General features: G+C 48.4%; 1 protein-coding gene across 3 annotated transcripts in view; it reads left to right on the forward strand.

Moving 5' to 3' along the window:
• Positions 1-21715, forward strand: part of LOC147101507 (1-phosphatidylinositol 4,5-bisphosphate phosphodiesterase delta-3-like) — a 275280-nt gene that overhangs the window by 26966 nt on the left and 226599 nt on the right. For all 3 annotated transcript variants that reach the window (XM_085966655.1, XM_085966656.1, XM_085966657.1), the window contains exon 2: positions 3012-3167. In XM_085966655.1, the coding sequence (XP_085822781.1) occupies positions 3012-3167 (156 nt within the window). The remainder of the gene's footprint in view (positions 1-3011; positions 3168-21715) is intronic.

Raw genomic sequence — 21715 nt, forward strand, 5'->3', positions numbered from 1 at the left:
AGGAGTTGGGCGGTGCGGAGGAATTTTTCGAGGTTTGCGTCATGGTCCTGCAAGTCACGGCCGCAGATGGTCACATTGTCCAGATATGGGAAAGTGGCCTGCAACGCATTTTGATCTACCATCCGGTCCATCTCCCTTTGGAAGACGGAGACCCCGTTGGTGACGCCAAAGGGAACCCTAAGGAAGTGGTAGAGGCGGCCGTTTGCCTCAAAGGCAGTATACTGGCGGTCCTCAGGGCGGATAGGGAGCTGGTGGTATGCTGATTTCAGGTCAATGGTCGAGAAGACGCGGTACTGCGCGATCTGGTTGACCATATCAGCTATGCGGGGGAGTGGGTAGGCGTCCAGCAGGGTGTAGTGATTTATTGTCTGGCTGTAGTCGATGACCAGGCGCTGCTTCTCGCCGGTCTTAACGACCACAACCTGGGCTCGCCAGGGGCTGGTGCTGCCCTCAATAATCCCTTCCTTCAGGAGCCGCTCCACTTCGGTTTTAACGAAAACCCTGTCCCCGGCACTGTATCGCCTGCTCTTTGTGGCGATGGGCTTACAGTCGGGGGTGAGGTTAGCAAACAGTGGGGGGGGGGTGACTCTGAGTGTGGAGAGGTTGCACCTGGTGCGCGGCGGGCAATTTGGGAGCTGCTGGCTGCGGACTGTGAGTGGGGGTACGGGTCCACCGTACGCCATCGTAACACTTTTAAGGTGGCACTGAAAATCTAACCCCAGCAGGACGGCAGCGCAGAGGTCGGGCAGGACCAGAAGTTTAAAATGATCGTACACGGTCCCGTCTACTACGAGTGTCACTACGCAGTAGCCGCCGATGTCCGCCGACTGGGACTCGGAGGCCATAGAAATCCGCTGGTGCGCAGGCAGGACTGGGAGAGAGCAACGCCACACCGTGTCGGGGTGGATGAAGCTCTCCATGCTCCCAGAGTCAAAAAGGCAGATTGTATCGTGGCCATTTACCTTAACGTCCATTGTGGAACTGGCCAGCTGGTGCGGTCTCGCTTGGTCCAGTGTAACGGATGCCAGCGTAGGGGTCGGTGTGTCGCTGCGGGTATCAGATGAGGCGGTGTTGGGGGCCTGCTGCATTCCGGCTGTCGTCCAAGATGGCGGCGTCCATGATCCCCATGTGGCTGGAGGCGTCCAAAATGGCTGCTGTACCGGTGGTTCGCACATGGCCGGGGAGGCCCAAGATGGCGGCCCGCATGGCCCACACGCGGCGCTGCTGTGGTTCGGGGTGGCTTTGGCCCTGCAGACGTTAGCGTAGTGTCCCTTCTTCCCACAGCCCAAGCAGATCGCGTTTTTCGCCGGGCAGCGCGCTCTGGGGTGTTTTGCCTGGCCACAGAAGTAGCATTTCTGGCCTTGGGGCACTGCTGTCTGGCCTTGGGACACTGCTGCGGTAGTTGGGCCATTGCTGGGGTGTGGCTGGGGTGGCACGGCGCTATGAGGCGGTCCTACCGTGTCCCAGGCTGTCATTCCCCGCGGCGTCCACGGTGCAGAGGAGTAGGCATCCATGCCCCGGTAGGCTGCATCCAATGATAGTGCGAGTTCAGAGGCCTTGTTGAGGTCGAGGTCACTCTGCTCCAACAGTCGCTGTCGGGTGTAATTGGATCTGTGGCCCGCTACAAAAGCGTCCCGGATAAGTTCCTCTGTGTACACGGCGGCCTTTACATCCTTACAACCACAGGCCCGGCCAAGCACAGACAGTGCCTGAAGGTATTCCACGGTCGATTCCCCAGGTTGTTGTTTACGACTCCCCAGAAGGTGCCTGGCGTACACTTCGTTCACTGGGCGCGTGTACTGGTCCTTGAGGAGCTTGATAGCGTCCGCGTACGAGGTCGCGTCTTGGATGACCGAGTACACTCAGTGGTTCACTTTGGAGGTCAGGACATCCAGTTTGTCCTCGTCCGATTTGATTGCTGCGGAGGCGGTCAGGAATTTTTCGAAACACTTAAGCCAGTGAGTAAACTTGGTGGATGAGTCCGCCTCCCGATGATCTAAGTCCAGGCATGCTGGTGTGAGGATCTTCTCCATTATAAAAATTTTGTTAATAAAATTGATGCGCTATCAATTACTCATAAAAGACTGAGAGTTAAGAGAGTAACTAAAGGCTTTTATTAACAAAAGAATGAAGGTCTGCCTTGAGTGGTCGACCGGTCCAGAAATACAAAGGGCTGGGGAGTAGTCACCTTTATACTAGGACTTGTGGGAGGAGTCAGCCGAGGCATGTCCAGGCATGTACACAGTGGAATACAAACAGTGGTTTACCACATGGTCATTCCATTGTAGGAAGGATGTGATATCCATGGAAAAGGTGCAGCATAGATTCATTAGGATGTTATCGGGGATGTGGGGTTATAGTTAGGAAGAGAGACGTGAGGATTTAGAGCTTTTTTCCACTCGAGCCGAAAAGGTAAAAGATGAGCTAATCGAGGTCTTCAATGTTATGATGAGGGAAATAGCGATAGACTGTTTCTGTTAGTCAGAGAAAAGGTGACAAGGTGGCACAAACTTAAGATAATCACAAAAAGAATGAAGAGAAAGTTAGGAAAAATCTCTTTACACAGAGGGTTGAGGGGAATGTGGAATTCTGTGCCACGACTCATCGTTGGAGGAGAGCCCATGTTCAATTAAAAGGGAATTAGATATTTGCTTGAAAAAAAAGAATATTAAAAGTTATGGAGAGTGAGCAGGTGAATGGGATTAGACCAGATTTGATGGGCTGAATGGCCAGTTTTTGTTTGTAACATGTAGTGATTCTAAGGGCAGGACTGGAAAATAGCAGAGAACAGGTCATCAATCTGCTCGCTTGACCAGGACTCGGACTGTGACAGGCGGCAAAACCTAAAATGTGGGAGGAAAGTACGAACTAATAACTATCTCCAGCCTTTCCCTTTTGACAAGTCTATCCAAGTGGAAAGTAGACCCCGCAGGCAAATAAAGGAAAGTCCCGTCTGAAGGTTGTGTCATTGAGTTGCTGGATTCTGACCTTTGCCCTCCTGTCTCTCTCAGGACTGCTTGAAGATGAAGATGTAAAGTTCATGCTGAAAGGCAGCAAGTTACAAAAACTAAAGTCGAGTACATGGAAGAAGGATCGACGGATGAAACTGCAGGAGGATGGGCTGTCCATCTGGTGCGAGTCCAAATCCAGGAAAAAGCCGTCTACCTGTGAGTATCTCCCTGTGGGCACGTCACCGGGTGTATCACTGCTTCAGTCAGCACAGCTCTGCCTTTGGGCATTGGCCGTGAAATGCTTTGGGACAACCTGAGGACGTGAAAGGGGCTATACAAATGCAAGCTCTTTCTTTCCATTCCACTGTCAACACAGAACCTTGCAGATTACTGCTTCTGCAAGCAGAGTGTTGCCTGCACAGTAATGGGGAACTGAGATTAGACATCTCGATGGGAGGGTGAGGCTGTCAAGTCACTGGCCTCTGCTCCATTGTCTGAGAGCAAGGGTAGTGAAGAGAAGGGCTATGATTGGAGAATTAGGGTGATGACAAGAAGGGCTATGATTGGAGAATTAGGGTAATCAAGAGAAAGGCTTCAATTGGAGAGTTGGGTACTAGAAGGCTTCGATGGATAGAAACATAGACGATAGGAGCAGGAGTCGGCCATTCGGCCCCTCGAGCCTGCTCCACCATTCGATGAGATCATGGCTGATCATCCAAATTCAGTACCCTGTCCCTGCCTTCTCCCCATATCCCTTGATCCCTTTAGCCTTAAGAAATATATCCAACTCCTTCTTGAATATATTTAATGAATTGGCCTCCACTGCCTTCTGTGGTAGAGAATTCCACAGGTTCACCACTCTCTGGGTGAAGAAATTCCTCCTCATCTCTGTCCTAAATGGCTTACCCCTTATCCTTAGACTGTGACCCCTGGTTCTGGACTCCCCGGCCATCGGGAACATCCTTTCTGCATCCAGTCTGTCCAGTGGCAGGCAGTGACTAGTGGGGTACCGCGAGGATCGGTCCTAGGACCCCAGCTGTTCACAATATATATTAATGATCTGGACGAGGGCATTTTTTATTATTTTTTTTTATTCATTGATGGGATGTGGGCGTCGCTGGCTAGGCCTGCATTTAGTGTCCATCCCTAATTGCCCTTGAGAAGATGGTGGTGAGCCGCCTTCTTGAACCGCGGCAGTCCATATGGTGTAGGTACACCCACAATGCTGTTAGGAAGGGAGTTCCAGGATTTTGGCCCAGCGACAGTGAAGGATCGGCGATACAGGTCCAAGTCAGGATGGTGTGTGGCTTGGAGGGGAACTTGTAGGTGGTGATGTTCCCATGCGTCTGCTGCCCTTGGATGTAATATCTCCAAATTTGCAGACGACACAAAGCTGGGTGGGAGGATAAGCTGTGAGGAGGATGTCGTGAAACTCCAGTACAATTTGGACAGGTTGGGTGATTGGGCAGAAACATGGCAAATGCACTATAATGTGGATAAATGTGAGGTTATCCACTTTGGTGGCAAAAACAGGAAGGCAGATTATTATTTGAATGGCAATAGATTGGGAGAAGGGGAAGTGCAAAGAGACCTGGGTGTTCTTGTGCACCAGTCGCTGAAGGTAAGCATGCAGGTGCAGCAGGCGGTTAAGAAGGCAAATGGTATGTTGGCCTTCGTAGCAAGAGGGTTCGAGTACAAGAACAAGGATGTCTTGCTGCAGTTGTACAGGGCCTTGGTGAGACCGCACCTTGAGTATTGTGTGCAGTTTTGGTCACCTTACCTGAGGAAGGACGTTCTTGCCATGGAGGGAGTTGCAGCGAAGATTCACCAGGCTGATACCTGGGATGGCAGGAATGACGTACGAGGAGAGATTGTGTCGATTGGGCTTATACTCACTGGAGTTTAGAAGATTGAGAGGGGATCTCATCGAAACCTATACAATTCTGTCAGGTCTGGACAGACTAGATGCAGAAAGGATGTTTCTGATGGCTGGGGAGTCCAGAACCAGGGGTCATAGTCTAAGGATAAGGGGTAAGCCATTTAGGACTGAAATGAGGAGGAATTTCTTCACCCAGAGAGTGGTGAACCTGTGGAATTCTCTGCCACAGAGGGCGGTGGAGGCCAGTTCATTAAATATATTCAAGAAAGAGTTGGATATATTTCTTGAGGCTAAAGGGATCAAGGGATATGGGGAGAAGGCAGGGACAGGGTACTGAATTTGGATGATCAGCCATGATCTCATTGAATGGCAGAGCAGGCTCGAGGGGCCGAATGGCCTACTCCTGCTCCTATCTTCTATGTTTCTATGTCCTGTTAGAATTTTATAAGTTTCAATGAGATCCCCTCTCATTCTTCTAAACTCTAGTGAGTATAAGCCCAATCGACCCAATCTCTCCTCATACGTCATTCCTACCATCCCAGGTATCAGTCTGGTGAATCTTCGCTGCACTCCCTCCATGGCAAGAACATCCTTCCTCAGATAAGGTGACCAAAACTGCACACAATACTCAAGGTGTGGTCTCAAGATCAAACGATCTTTTCTCATGCTGGACTCATGATTCTATCTGTGTCTGCTGTTGGGAGCTATGCACTCTGGGGAGTGATGTTAGTTCCTGTATCACTGCACCAGGCCCTGAGACTGAAGGCACTCAGCATCAAGTACAGCTACAGGATGTAAACAATAGTAGCCCCTTCAGGAATGTAAAATAGTTCTGTGGCTGTCCTTGGTTGAAGCGCTCCTGCTAATAGAAAAATAATCAATATTATAACTAAAGATGGAAATATTAAGTTAGGATTCTCGAACTCGGAGCTCCCCCAGAGTCTGGGAGTTCAATTGAAGCTTTTTCATTATCAGCTTGGATTCAACAGAAATCCACCTGTTCATCTGTGCCAGGGAAGAAAGTGAGCAGACAAGTGGGTATGAGTGTGTCTGTATGTGTGAGTCTGATTGTGAGTCTGTGCGGCCCATGTTGGTGTACTTAGCTCCTGATTTGGGGCTCCACTTGGGCAGCAGTGGCTGGGGAAATCTGGTGCACACCACTGTGCCAAATTTACAATAACAACAGAAAATGCTGGAAAAACTCAGCAGGCCAGGCAACATCCGTGGAGAGAAATTAGAGTCAACGTTTCGGGTCAAAACCCTTTTTCAAAACTGGAAAGGAAATGAAATCGATCGAAAGGTAGGGCTGGGACAGAACAAAAGAAGTGAAGAGACATTAAGAGGTATTCAAAACCAGACGAGATGGTGATAGGACTAGTGGAGACAAAAGACGGCTCTAGATTAGGTGTGAAATGCTCTGGCAGAATGGGAGACAGCTGCCATGTGGGAGAGGGAAAAAAGGTGGTTTTGGGCTGGTTTTGGGCCCTGCTCTATAATCTGGTTGGGGCTGAGATGGCATAGAACGCTCCCAACTGATGCATGCGATGAATATGGGGCAGAGAATGGTACAAAATTGAAATGTAAATGTTTCGGGACTTGTGTATATATTTTAATACTAGCACTTATGCTCCCATGAGCCTTTATCATTATATTTTTTCACACCAGAGAATTTGCCAATCTGGTGCCGCCATGAAAGAGGAGTTTCGGGGGATGCCAAGAGGGTCAGGCTGCCCGAGGGGTGCTCTGTGCTCTCCCAGCCACTCTGCCCCCCCCCCCACATCTACAAAGAGGGGTAACGTGCCTCACTTTAGTAGATGTGTTGGTGGAGGTTGCTCTTCTCAATGGAGACTGCCAGCAGACCCAAGGTGGACTGACTGTGAGATGAGAATATCTGACTACCTGTCGCAATCACACCCTGTTTTAATTCAACTGCAGGAGAGATCGGACTGAGCCAGGGTGACCGGACTGAGCCAGGGTGACCGGACTGAGCCAGGGTGACGGGACTGAGCCAGGGTGACCGGACTGAGCCAGGGTGACCGGACTGAGCCAGGGTGATTGAGAGCGAGCGTTATCTGATTGGCTGAGATGCCACCAACCACTGCTGGAGGTCCATGTTTAGGACTCCTTTCACATACAGACAACCGCAAACCTCGGACAGGAAAGGACCAGCTGGTCTATCTAGCCTGTCCCATACAGTTGTGATGTCTTATGTATCACGTCAAGAGACTGCTTACCAATGTTCACCCCAATAATTTTTTCGTGCGCGGTCCCTTTAACGGGCTGCGCGGCCCATTCAAATTTTCACGCATGCGCGGGTTCTCCCAGGTAAACACCGATGAGCGGCCTGCGCGGGACCTCCTGACCCACTGGTGGGCCACACAGCCGCACAGCTTAGCAGGAATGTTGCTCCCTACCCCCTGGGGTGCCATTTAATCTCCTGGGAGAGGCACAAAACAGATCAAAAACCCAAGGGCAATTAGGGGGATAAAAATCTGGAAAATTCCTTTCAAATCCCTCTAGGCGATTGAAACTAGTCCAGGAGGCCACATTGACCATGACTTGTATTAATTGGTACCTCCCTCTTGTGTGAAGTGATCTCCTTCCCAGCCAGTAACTGGACCAGCTCTCGCTTGAAGGTATACAGTGAATCAGCACTCATTGCGCAAGCTGATCCACAGGTTTACTACTCTCTGGGAAAAGAAGAACCGCCTAATATCTGACCGAGATCTGCACTGGTCCAACCCAACCTGTCACATTGAAATAATTTGTCAGTGGCCCAGAAATTCGGGTCGGTGGCTTCCCGTGGGTGCAAGCCTCCGACCTGCACTTACCTAGCGCGCCGGCCGTTGAGCTGTAGGCCCCCGTGGAATTCCGATCCTGGGCCTGCTCCAACTGCTGGCGCGCAGTGCTTGCGTATCCCAGGGGCGCAGTTAGTTCGAAGCGTCCCCTGGGATCACATGGGCCATGGAGAGCCAATGGTAGCAGGGTCATTTTTCTCATTGCTGCTTGTGGGACCTTGCTGTGTGCAAATTGGCTGCTGCGTTTCTTTAAAATAGTGACTACATTTCAAAAGTACTTCATTGGCTGTAAAGCGCTTTGGGACGTCCTGAGTTCGTGAAAGGCGCGATAGAAAGTTCTTTCTTTCTAGACTCGTCTGAAATTGCATCTGGAGTTGCGAATAATTATTCTGCAGATAAACCTGGATCTGAGAATGGAGTGCTATTAACTCTCGCAATTCAGACGAGTGTTACAACAGGGCAAGTCAAATTAGAACTGATTCACAGAAATCACAGAAACCCCACAGTGCAGATAGGGGCCATTTAGGCCCATCGAGCCTGCACCGACACATATCCCACCCGATCCCCGTAATGCCTACACCAACACATATCCCACCCTATCCCCATAACCCCACGTATTTAATCCCCCTAACACTAAGGGACCGGAGCACCCGGAGGAAACCGGGGAGAATGTGCAAACTCCACACAGACCCGGACTTAGAAAATTGACGCATGTGAGTTTGCTGGGCGGGTATCCTTGCCACTTAGTAGAGCAAGTAAAAGCTGGGAATGGTCAGCTCCCAGTGGCTACAGGACGGGCAAATAAACTGGGCAGCATTAACTGCCCACCCACCTGGATTCCACCAGAGCAGTTAGGGTTCAATTCACTGCCAAAGACAGACCTGAACCTTGCTGTGTGGCAACCCTACTCTATATGTGTCAATGTGTCTCTCTGCTCCTGGTTTGATGTCCATTCCGGGTTTGAATATTCTGTTGAAAATATCGACTGCGCTCAAACCCCAACTGGATCAAACGGATCAAACAGATCAAACAGGTGTGATCACAGTGACTAACAGACAGTGACCGTGCAGTGAGTGATGCCTTGACACCCGCGGGAAGAAGACTGAATGGAAATACAACCAACCTGTTTGTCACAAGTGTCAGCCATGGCTCAGTGGGTAACACTCTCGCCTCTGAGTCAGAAGGTTGTGGGTTCAAGTCCCACATAAAGCTAGGCTGACACTCCAGTACAGTGCTGAGGGAGTGCTGCACTGTCAGAGGTTAAGCCGTCTGGTGGTCGTAAAAGATCCCATGGCACTATTTCGAAGAAGAGCAGGGGAGTTATCCCTGGTTTCCTGGCCAATATTTATCACTCAACCAACATAACAAAAACAGATTATCTGGTCATTTTCACATTGCTGTTTGTGGGAGCTTGCTGTGCGCAAATTGGCTGCCGCATGTCCCACATTACAGCAGTGACTTCATTTCAAAAGTACTTCATTGGCTGTAAAGTGTCGTGAAAGGCGCTATAGAAATGCAAGTCTTTCTTTTCTTTTTCTTAGAGGATTAACTGCTGCCCTAATAGCTCGGGTTCCTCTTGGGTTTGCAGTTTCTGGTAACTCCTGAGCCTCTCAGATGGGACAGCCCAGCTAGAAAATCCTGACAGCTGTTTGTGACTCAAAATATCTTGCTATTAAAGCCAAGGGAACAGCAACTGTTTATCAGGATTAGATTGGAGACTAACTCACAAATGAGTCATTCATGAATGAAACCAACAGTTACACAGCAGTTGTCATCTCTAACTGGAGCTTCAATGGGATCGCTGAGGAGCTCCATGCCCAGCCCAACCTGCCTGTGTGTGGTGTGCTACAGTATTGAGACAAGTTATTCTACCAGCAGTGCCAGGCATTGATTTATTTCCCTATGAGTGTGGCATCACAAACTTGCCCCTTAGGACTTCTTGTACAATATATAACAGACTGAAACCACCCTTGTTTTGCTTTTAAATGGTAAAGTAATTCCCTTCCTATGATCTCTGGGAGTATTATCCTGTGCGCTCTATCTGAATAGTCAGTCAGGGGGGGCGCCTTTTAAAGGGGCAGAGAATCCTTTATATCGTGGGGCAGGGGGAACAGCCAATCTTGTTATGGTGACAGCACACGCAGAATCACAGAATCTTACAGCACAGAAGGAGGCCATTTGGCCCATTGTGCCTGTGCCGGCTCTTTGAAAGAGCTCTCCAATTAGTCCCACTCCCCTGCTCTTTCTCCACTAGCCCTGCAAATTTCTCCCTCGATAAACCACATAAACAAATTTTGTGCCTGTCTTAGAGAGTCGCTGAGGTTCAGCGGTCCAGAGCTCAGTGTCCGTGTGGAAGATCTGTACTGGACTAACTTCATCCCTCCTTTTATTTAATTTTTGTCTTGCATTTTCCTCTTATTGCTCTCTCACTGCATGTTGCTTTTCTGTCCCTCGCCCTGTCGCAAGTCTGTAACAAAGACAAATGTCAGTGACAGACCAGGCAACTAGAACTAGGGGGCATAGTCTTAGAATAAGGGGCTGCTCTTTCAAAACTGAGATGAGGAGGAACTACTTCACTCAGAGGGTGGTAGGTCCATGGAATATGCTGCCCCAAAAAACTGTAGAAGCTACATCATTACATAAATTTAAAACAGAAATAGACAGTTTCCTAGAAGTAAAGGGAATTAAGGGTTACGGGGAGTGGGCAGGAATTTGGACATGAGTCTAGGTTCGGATCGGTCATGGCCCTGTGGGTAGCGGAGCGGGCCCAGGGGCCGTGTAGCCTGATCCTGCTCCTATTTCGTGTGTCTAATTCTGTTAGATGCAGGAGATGGTTCTGTGATAGTGGATTGGCAGTTAGGATCAGATCAGCCATGATCTTATTGAATGGCGGAGCAGGCTCGAGGGGCCGATTGGCCTACTCCTGCTCCTATTTCTTATGTTCTTATGTTCTAACATGTAGCGGGCACTGTTAAGTCTGTGTGTTATAGTGATAATTACTACACAGACTAAGAGAGTAAATTCAACAGGTCTTTACTGGTTGGAGGTCGGGACTATACTGAATACAATATTACTACACAGTGCTTATATACCGGTGTGGTCACCACCGGTATTACGTATACAGCAGCCAGAGAAAGTAGTACATCTCTTAAGGTGGAACAGGCTTAAGTTCTCTTAAGGTGGAACAGGTTACATACACCACAATCCTCCCTTTTTAGCTTAACAGTCATATCCCCATTTAACATAACATAATAACATATATACATATATAACTTCAGGTATAACAGTTCAAAGGTTCAGTCTCTCAGGAGGCTTTCTGATGCGGCTTGGATAACGCCTCTCAGTAGTCTCTGATTCTTGTTGTTGAGGTGCCTCCTCTATTTGGTTTCCAATGTATTGGGTGTCATCATCATCAAGTACATTCCCTGCCGAGGTAGATGCTTCAGGTTCATTAACGTCTTCCACAGTTGTCTCTGTCACAACCATGGGTTCGACCCTTGCTCTCGACTCTACCAGTTGATCCGCATGACGCCTTATCACATTATGACCAATATCTACTGTGTACATCAGAGGTCCTTGTCTGGCCCGAATTGTTCCGGACTGCCATTTTTCGTTTCCATAGCCCCTTGCCAACACTGGTTGTCCTACGTCGAAAGTTCGAGTGGTCTTGTTGTTAATATGCCGAAACTGTTTGTTTTCCACTTCCCTCCGCACATCTGGTTTTAACAAGTTCAACTTGGACCGCAACCTCCTGTTATAAAACATCATGGCAGGACTTTGGTTAGTCACTGCATGATCGGCGTTTCGATATGACATCAGGAACTTGTCGACCTTGTGTTGCAGCGGAATCTGATCATCGTTCATGGCCTTAATTGCCTTTTTGAATGTCTGGACAAATCTTTCAGCCAACCCGTTTGTCGCCGGATGATATGGGGCAGAGGTACAATGTTTTACTCCATTCTTCTTTAAGAATTGTCAGAATTCTTCCGATACAAACTGTGGTCCGTTGTCCGAACAGATCTGTTCTGGCAATCCGTTCCTTGCGAATATTGTTCTTAACACCGCAATTGTCTTTTCTGAAGTAGTGGTATTCATCTTGATGACTTCTGGCCATTTGGAATGTGCGTCCACCGCGATTAGGAACATGGAGCCCATGAATGGACCAGCAAAGTCAATGTGTACGCGTTGCCATGGGGCTGAAGGCCATTCCCATGGGTGTAGCGGTGCTATCGGAGGTGCATTTTGCACTTTTTGGCACCCAGCGCAGCTTTCCGTTAACTCCTCAATCTGTTGGTCAATACCCGGCCACCATACATAAGCCCTAGCAAGACTTTTCATTTTAACTCCCCCCAGATGACCTTCATGCAGTTCGTTTAAAACTCTTTCCCTTAACTTGGGAGGAATAATCACTCTTGTCCCGTACATCAAGGTACCATGGCAGACGGACAGCTGGTCTCGCCTTGCCGAAAATGCCGGTAACAGAGGACCACCCCGTGTTGGCCATCCTTTCACTGTCACCTCGTAGACTCTGGACAGTGTTGGGTCGTTCCTGGTTTCTCTTTCAATACTTGCATTGGTGACTGGTAAACACTCGATGATGGTCGAATGAAATAACTCAACAGGGTCAACTTTCGTCGTGTCTTCTTCAGGTAGTGGCAGGCGCGACAGCCCATCAGCATTGCCATGCTGTTTCGTACCTTTGAATTCTATTTGATATTGATGTGCCCCTAGGAAAAGAGACCATCTCTGGAGACGCTGCGCTGTCATCACCGAAACACCCTTCTTAGGGTTAAAAATGGATACCAACGGTTGATGGTCTGTCAGAAGTGTGAATTTTTGGCCCTGCAGGTAATGATTAAACTTCTTCACTCCCCATACAAGGCTAAGAGCCTCCCTATCGATCTGCGCATAGTTGCGCTCAGCGGAGGTCAATGATCTGGATGCAAACGCGACTGGCCTTTCCGTGCCATTTGGCAACTTGTGTGAGAGTACTGCCCCAATACCATATGGGGAAGCATCACAAGCCAACCGAATAGGCAGTGTCGGGTTGAAGTGAGCCAACACTTCGTCTGAGGTGATCAATTCTTTGCTTTTGCGAAATGCCTTCTTACAGTTTTCGCCCCATTCCCATGGTACCCCTTTCTGTAAAAGAGCGTTTAACGGGTGCAGTACCGTGGATAGATTTGGCAGAAATTTATGGTAATAGTTAATTAATCCTAGAAACGACCTCAACTGAGAGACATTCTCCGGAGCGGGAGCCTTTACAACTGCCTCAGTCTTGTCAGGAGACTTATGAAGCCCCTCCCGGTCAATGACATGGCCACAGTACGAGATCTGCTTCTGGAAGAACTCACATTTCTGCCGATTTACTCTAAGTCCATACTCTTTCAGTCTGTTGAGCACCAGTTCCAAGTTTGCAAGATGTTGTTCATCACCATCACCTGTGATCAGAATATCGTCCAGGTAACATTGTGTGCCTGGAATTCCCTGTAATACCTGCTCCATGGCCCTCTGCCAAATTGCTGGAGCCGATGCCACTCCAAAAACCAGCCTATTGTACCGGTACAACCCTCGATGCGTGTTGATTGTGAGGTATTGGCGTGACTCTTCCTCAACCTCCATCTGCAAGTACGCCTGCGCCAGGTCTATCTTGAAGTGTTTCCCGCCAGACAATGAAGCGAAAATATCCTCAATCCGTGGAAGCGGATACTGCACCGTGTGAAGCACCGGATTAACGGTGATTTTGAAATCTCCACAGATGCGAACCTTCCCTGGATCTCCTGGCTTGTTGCTCGCAGGACGTTTCATAACGGGAACAATGGGTGTAGCCCACTCACTCCAATCTACCTTAGACAGTACACCTGAACGTTCTAGTGCTTCCAGTTCCGCTTCAACAGTAGGTGGTATTGCATAGGGTACCGGTCTGGCTTTAAAAAATTTTGGTTGTGCATGTTCATCAATCTTGATGTTTGCCGTAATTCCTCTGTGTTCCCAGTCCCTGCTGGAACACCTCTTTAGCATCATCCAATATTCTGGACAATCGTTTAGGTTTGACATCTGTTTCCCCGGAATCTACCGTTAGTGCCTTCAAGGAGTGCCAGTCCATATTCATTTTCCTAATCCACTCCCATCCTAGTAGTGGTGGACCTCCTTCAGGTAGCACATATAAGTCCATTACTTGGCTTTCTTCGCCCTTGTGGACCACTTCTACCTCTATTTTTCCGATGGGGTACACTCTTTGCCCCGTGTATGTTTTCAATATAATCTCCGTATCCTGTAGGGGAATATGTTGGAATAACCTTCTGTAATCTTTCTTATTCATGACCGTCAATGCCGATCCAGTGTCCAATTCCATTTTTACTTGGACTCCTGCTATCTGAAGAGTGACCCAAATTGTCTGGAGATCTGCATCCTTACCAACGTTGTGTACTCTTAAGCTATCCAGTTCATTACTGCTAGCGTCTGAATCTGACTTCTGTTCGGTCAAGCTGTTCTTTGTCACCTTGTGTACTTTTGCGTATTTTCCTTGCGGTGACTTTTTGTTGCTGGTCTTCTTTCCTGACCGGCATACTTTAGCTATGTGGCCAAGCCTGCCACACGTTCTGCATTCTTGGTTTTTAAACCAACACTGGTTCTGATCGTGCGTTGTCTTTCCACAACGATAACATTTGACAGAACTCAAACCCAATTTGTTTGTACCGAGTTCCGGTGACCGTAGCTGCATTACTGCCGTGCCTCTCGCTGCGGCTTCGTGTGCTGCTGCCATAGTGACCGCCTTCTCAAGCGTCAGCTCATTCTCCTCGAGCAGTCGCTTTTGTGTATCCTGTTTAAATAAGCCACACACAAATTTATCTCGTAGTGCCTCTGTCAGTCCCGTTCCAAACTGACAATATTTTGCTAGCTTACGTAATTCCATCAAATATTCAGCATTGCTTTCATTCTGCAGCTGCCTTCTGTCGTAAAATTTAAATCGTTCCGCTAGCATCAGCGGCGTGGGGTTTAGATGATTTTTCAGGACAGTAACAATCTCATCGAACGTCTTATCCGCCGGTTCATCTGGTGATAACAGGTGTTTCAATTGCCCGTATGTCTTCGCACCCATTAAATTTAATAATGTTAGTGCTTTATCTGCATCAGGAATTTTATTTGCCTTACAATAATTTTGTATGCGTTCTACATACATGGCCCAATCTTCGATGTCACTATCAAAGGTATTAATGTTCCCATGTTTAGGCATCGTTGCAATTTATTGTATTTTTATGTTATCCAAGATGGCGGCTTCCCGCTCTTTGTCGTCGTCCTCCGCCCACAAAATGGCGGTTTTCCCGCGCTTGGCGGTCTTCAACCGTCCCCCGACGCTGTCTCCGCTTCACCGCGGCTCTCGCGCCTTCAGTTTCCCCAGACTCTGCGCCTTTTAGCCCGAATGCGGCCCTTATCTCCGGTCGCGATCGATGTCCCCGCGCTGCGCCTCTCGCTCGAAAGCGGCCCGGCCCTTATCTCCGGTCGCGATCGATCTCACCGCCCTTATTCTTCCGTCTTCCCAGCCCCGTCTGTACAGCCAACGCGGTTGACTTTCTGTCGCGTCGCTGCCCGGCTTACCCACCACCGAGGTAGAAAGAAGAAAGCTGACAGTCGCTGATGGAGGCTTCGAGGTCAGGATGTCTTCTGCACTCCGGTTTCTCGATGCCTGCCGCTCGACGTGCCTTCCAGTAGGGTGATGAGGGTGGAAACCTCTCTTCGACATCCTGTCTGTGGACGAAGCCGCCGTGGAAATAACTGCCGCAGGGTAAGAATCGGACTCGTCGCCACTGTTAAGTCTGTGTGTTATAGTGATAATTACTACACAGACTACAAGAGTAAATTCAACAGGTCTTTACTGGTTGGAGGTCGGGACTATATTGAATACAATATTACTACACAGTGCTTATATACCGGTGTGGTCACCACTGGTATTACGTATACAGCAGCCAGAGAAAGTAGTACGGCCTAGAAATTGGGTTTTGGCGCAGCGACGGCTTTAGCGCCGGAAGTTAGTGCCGGAGCTAAGTCGCGCTGGGCGGGCCAAAAATTCACTACTTCTGCGCCCAAACGGCTGCCGGCGCTGCTGAAAGCTGTTAGCGCCTGAAAACTGGCGCTATGCGCTGAATTTCGGCGCTATTCCAGCGCTGCGGCGCCCGCTGCGGTGCGGCAGGTTCGGGAAGTGCAGGCCTCCTCCTTCCCTTAAGGAGGAGCTGCCTGCACCCGGCCGCGGCCCGCGATAATCTTTTTAAAAATGAGCCCGGCACCTCGGACAAGTGCCGGGCTTGCTTCTGTTCCGGGGGGGGGGGGGGGGGGAATTCCGGGGAGGGAGCTGCGGCCAGGCGGGCGGCGGGAAAGCGGCCGGTCGCCGCGGGGCCTTTAATGCGCCGGCGCAACGTTCTGTAAGGCACCTCTGCCAGAACGTTGCTTGCGGCTGCCACGGGCGAGGCGGCCGCAACTCAATTTCCGAGTTCGGGCGGGTTACCATGGCAACCGGGACGCTGCGCACACCGATGACGTCATCGGTGCCGGCGCAGCGCTACCGGCCTAACGCCGATTTAGGGCCCCTGTCAATTTCAAAACTGGCCATAACTTCGCCGCTAGGCCCTCTAGCGCCTCAAAAGCGGCGCTAAGGCCAGTGAATTTCTAGGCCTACATCTCTTAAGGTGGAACAGGCTTATGTTCTCTTAAGGTGGAACAGGTTACATACACCACAGGCACAGATTAGTGGCTATTGGAATGGAGTAGGGATCACAGGTGGGTGGGAGAGGCCCGATGGACCAGTGGGTCTTTACCTGTCCGACATTGTTCGTATGTAGGAGTGGGTACATGCCAGGAGGTTTGGGATCATTACTTTACACAGGACCGAGTCTCATTCTTTCACATCATGCCTGCTTTCTGCTGGAGAGGAAAATACACACCCAGATAGATGAAAATCCTGTTGAAAGGAGCTTAATGTAGGGTTGTGACGTGTTGAAAAATGGATGACCAGCTTACTTTAGTAAGATTTATCCATTCAAAACTCCAGCCTTTGATGAGAGAAAATTACGTGATTAGTAAGTCAGAAAAATGAAAACTCTGTCTGGTTGTAAGTGTGGCCGAGTGAAGTGCTGGCCAACTCAGAGGGCATTGTACTTTTGGCAATCTGCCAGGTCCGTTTTACAGGCAGTGGCTGCTCTGTGACAGGATGTTATGTAGCTAGTCCTAAATGGTTTGGCACAGACCATTTAAAAATATATATATTTATTTCCTTAAATAGAAAGCACGTGCAAACCACTGGCAGCCCAATGCCAGATGTTACATGTTCCAGATTTAAAGGCATGTCACGCTCTGGGCAGGAGACCCAGATTGGGTAGAACTGACCCTGGCTTTAATTATGGTGGGGTTTGCATTTGCTGTAAGACATCATTTGTAATACGCTGACAAAGTTCTGACAGTGTCTCTCGCCAACCAAGCAATCAAAAAGGCTAATGGAATGTTGGTCTTTATCTCAATGGGGCTGGAATACAAAGGGGCTGAAGTGATGCTTCAGCTGTACAGAGCCTTGGTCGGACCCTATCTGGAGCACAGCGTTCAGTTCTGGGCCCCGCACCTCAGGAAGGATACACTGGCCTTGGAGGGGGTGCAGCGCAGATTCACCAGAATGATACCCGGATTTAGAGGGTTAAGTTATGAGGACAGGTTGCATAAACTTGATTTATATTCCCTTGAGTTTAGAAGCTTGAGGGGTGAACTAATCACGGCCTTTAAAATGATGAAGTGATTCGATAGGGTAGATCCAGAGAAACTGCTTCCTCTGGTGAGGGAATCCAGAACAAAGGGGCATTTTCTTAAAATTAGAGCGCGGCCGTTCAGGAGTGAAATTAGGAAACTCTTTTTTCACAAAAAGGGTTGTGGAAATCGAGAACTGCCTCCCGCAAAAGGCTGTGGCCACTGGGCCAATTGAAATTTGCAAGACTGGGATCAATAGGTGTTTGTGAGGTAAGGGTACCAAAGGCTATGAAGCAAAGGCAGGTAAAGGGAGTTGAGCCATGATCTCACTGAATGGTGGAGCAGGCTCGAGGGGCTGAATGGCCTCCTCCCGTGCAGGTGCCAACACATTGAAGTGTGATATGTACACTCCGAACGCATCGACCCTGAGCACCCCATCTGAGGGACACATGACAAGCAGCTTTATTGTTGTGGCTTTGTTGGCCTCCTGTTTTGGTATTCTCCTGGGGAGCACTTCAAATTTGATAAGGAAATACAGTGTCAGCCAAGTCAAGCTCCTATCCCTAGTCCTCGCTGAAGGTGTATACACTCCAGGTAGCTCCTATCCCTAGTCCTAGCTGAAGGTGTTTACACTCCAGGTATCTCCTATTCCTAGTCCTAGCTGAAGGTGTTTACACTCCAGGTAGCTCCTATCCATAGTCCTAGCTGAAGGTGTTTACACTCCAGGTAACTCCTATCCCTAGTCCTAGCTGAAGGTCTTTACACTCCAGGTAGCTCCTATCCCTAGTCCTCGCTGAAGGTGTATACACTCCAGGTATCTCCTATCCATAGTCCTAGCTGAAGGTGTTTACACTCCAGGTAGCTCCTATCCATAGTTCTCACTGAAGGTGTTTACACTCCAGCTATCTCCTATCCATAGTTCTCACTGAAGGTGTTTCCACTCCAGGTAGCTCCTATCCATAGTTCTCACTGAAGGTGTATACACTCCAGGTAGCTCCTATCCATAGTCCTAGCTGAAGGTCTTTACACTCCAGGTATCTCCTATCCCTAGTCCTAGCTGAAGGGGTTTATACTCCAGGGAACTCCTATCCATAGTCCTAGCTGAAGGTGTTTACACTCCACGTAGCTCCTATCCCTAGTCCTAGCTGAAGGTCTTTACACTCCAGGTATCTCCTATCCATAGACCTAGCTGAAGGTGTTTACACTCCAGGTAGCTCCTATCCATAGTCCTAGCTGAAGGTGTTTACACTCCAGGTAGCTCCTATCCATAGTTCTCACTGAAGGTGTTTACACTCCAGGTAGCTCCTATCCCTAGTCCTAGCTGAAGGTGTATACACTCCAGGTTGCTCCTAGATGCCGGCTTCCACCCGTGCCATAGTGACCTATTAACAATTTCCAAACTCTCTGTTCAGTATTAAAACATCTACTAAAAGGCTGGGTTATTCCATGCCTCTTTATGGAAGTAGTTGGTGAATTTTCTTTGGCTTCTCCTAGTCTCCTTCGCACTCTGTAGTGGCCAAGCACTATCTCGCCCTTACCAATGTTGTAAAAGTGGCTTCACCAGCCTGACTGCCCCTGGAGAGTTACAGCTCAAACACATGCCACTCTTTCGCTCTCAGATGTCAATCAACCTGCTGTACATTTCTAGCCTTTCTGTGTTTATTTTAGAATTCCACGTCTGTGAATTCCTTTTTACCACTCGTGTCTCTCAATTCGATCAGCAGAAGAAAATCCATTAGTTCCAGAAGTAGCTGTGAATCACCCATGACAAATCCCCTGCAGAGCCGCACTAGCTGGCAGTGGGTATTACATCGAATTACATAGAATGTGCTGCACAGAAACAGGCCATCAGCCCAGCTGGCCCTTGCCCGTGTTTATGCTCCACTAAAATGTGTGCCTCCTCATACCTTACTTCATCTAAGCTTATCAACATATTCTTCTATTCCTTTCTCCCTCATGTGTTTATTTAGCATGCCCTTAAATGCAGCATTGCTAACCGCCTCAACTGCTCCATACAGTTTCAAACTCCTTCAGAATTTTCAAGACATTTATCAGGCCACCTCGTAGTCTTTTTTCTAGAGAAAAGAGCCCCAGCCTGTTCAGCCTTTCCTGATAGTTGTATGCTCTCAGTTTTGGTATCATCCTTGTAAATCTTTTTTTCACTTTCCCCAGTGCCTCGATATCCTTTCTGTAATATGGAGACCAGCACTGTCCTCCAAGTGTGGTCTAGCCAGGGTTCTGTAAGTTCAACATAACTTCTGGGCTTTTGAATTCTATTCCTCTAGAAATGAACCCTGGTACTTTGCATTTTTTATGGCTTAACCTGCATTGCGGCTTTTACTGATTTGTGAATGTGTACCCCCAGATCCCTTTGCTCCTCTACCCCATTTAGATGCTTTTGTTTGAAGGAGTAGGTGGCCACCTTATTTCTCCCACCAAAAGGCACCACCTCACACTTATCTATATTGAAATTCATTTTCCATTTTCACACCCATTTCTACAAGTTTGTTAATGTCTTGTATTTTGTCGCAGTCTTCCTCAGTATAAACTATACCCCACATAACAACAGAAAATGCTGGAAAAACTCAGCAGGCCAGGCAACATCCGTGGAGAGAGAAACAGAGTTAACGTTTCAGGTCGAAACCCTTCGCCAGGACTGAGAAAACACACAGGAAATGAAACAGATTAAAAGGCCAGTATAGGGGCTGGGAAATGGGGATGAAAGAACAAGAGAGAAGTGAAGAGACATTAAGAGGTATTCAAAACCAGACGAGATGGTGATCGGACTAGTGGAGACAAAAGACGGCTCTAGATTAGGTGTGAAATGCGCTGGCAGAATGGGAGACAGCTGCCATGTGGGAGAAAAAAAAGGGGGAAGGGCCAAAACAAAGGTGTGGATAAAAAATATATAAAAATGTAATAGGGGCCGAGGCCAGCGCATTTCACACCTCATCTAGAGCCATCTTTTGTCTCCACTAGTCCTCTCACCATCTCGTCTGGTTTTGAATACCTCTTAATGTCTCTTCACTTCTCTTTTGTTCTTTCATCCCCATTTCCCAGCCCCCAAACTGGCCTTTTAATCTGTTTCATTTCCTGTGTTTCTCAGTCCTGACGAAGGGTTTCGACCTGAAACGTTGACTCTATTTCTCTCTCCACGGATGTTGCCTGGCCTGCTGAGTTTTTCCAGCATTTCCTGTTGTTATTTTGGATTTCCAGCATCCGCAGTATTTTGGTATCATAAACTATACCCCACCGTGGGGCAGTGCCAGGTGTAAATTGGTAGAAATGGAAGTGATGAAACTATACATTAATCATTGTAACATGAGCCCAGCACCAGCTGTGCAAATATGTCAACAATCCCATTGCCAGTGTCTTTTAATGAAGGAGACAAAGGAGTTTTGCTGCAATTACATTACACAAACTCAACAATTCAGAGCCATTTCATGGAAACTGAGTTCATTATTCAGGGGCTAGTTCCTCAGCAACACGACTCTTACTCCCATTCTTTAATTGCTTAGCAACATAGAACAGGAAGTCCCACCACTGACTGTCTGTAATTAAAAGCAAACAGTGGTTGTGGGATTTTCCCTGTTCTTCTCCTGCTCGCTCTCCCCTGGGAGTTTGACCTGAGCGCTGTGTTCTATGCAGGTGGGGTCCAGCACTACGACTAGTACTACTTTTGTATGATGGGAAAAGCTTAGGATGCCAGAAGGTCCAAAACGCCCCACCACAAGCTCCTCTGCATCCATGGGAGTGGCCCTCATCTCCATGGCAAAGGGTGCACATTGATTTTGCTGGTCCCTTCATGGACTCGATGTTTTTAATTGCGGTGGATGCACATTCAAAGTGGCCAGAGGTAATAAAAATGTCCTCAACCACCACGGAAAAAACTATCGCAGTTTTACGAACCATATTCGCCAGGATAATAATAATAATAATTCAACTTTATTGTCATTGTACAATGCACAAGTACATGAACAACGAAATGTGATCTTGCAAGCTCCCATGAGTCCAGTACAAATAACATTAACATTAAATGTAAATAGCACCGTCCTGGGAGAAGCAAAGCCGCTGCGTCTGTGCGCGCCGCCATTCCATTTCCACCATTCCTCCTGTCCGACAATCTTCAGCCAGTCGTCCTTGTAATGTCTAGTTTGGCTATCCAGTCGATGGCCGCCTGAGATGCCGAGTGGAGAAAGGAAGAAAGACTTACATTTATGTAGCGCCTTTCACAACCACTGGACGTTTCAAAGCGCTTTACAGCCCATGAAGTACTTTTGGAGTGTAGTCACTGTTGTAATGTAGGAAAAACAGCAGCCCATTTGCGCACAGCAAGCTCCCACAAACAGCAATGAGAT

The sequence above is a fragment of the Somniosus microcephalus genome, chromosome 24 (genome assembly GCF_052327205.1).
Source record: "Somniosus microcephalus isolate GS21.2 chromosome 24, FLI_Smic_1.0, whole genome shotgun sequence".
NCBI lineage: Eukaryota > Metazoa > Chordata > Chondrichthyes > Squaliformes > Somniosidae > Somniosus > Somniosus microcephalus.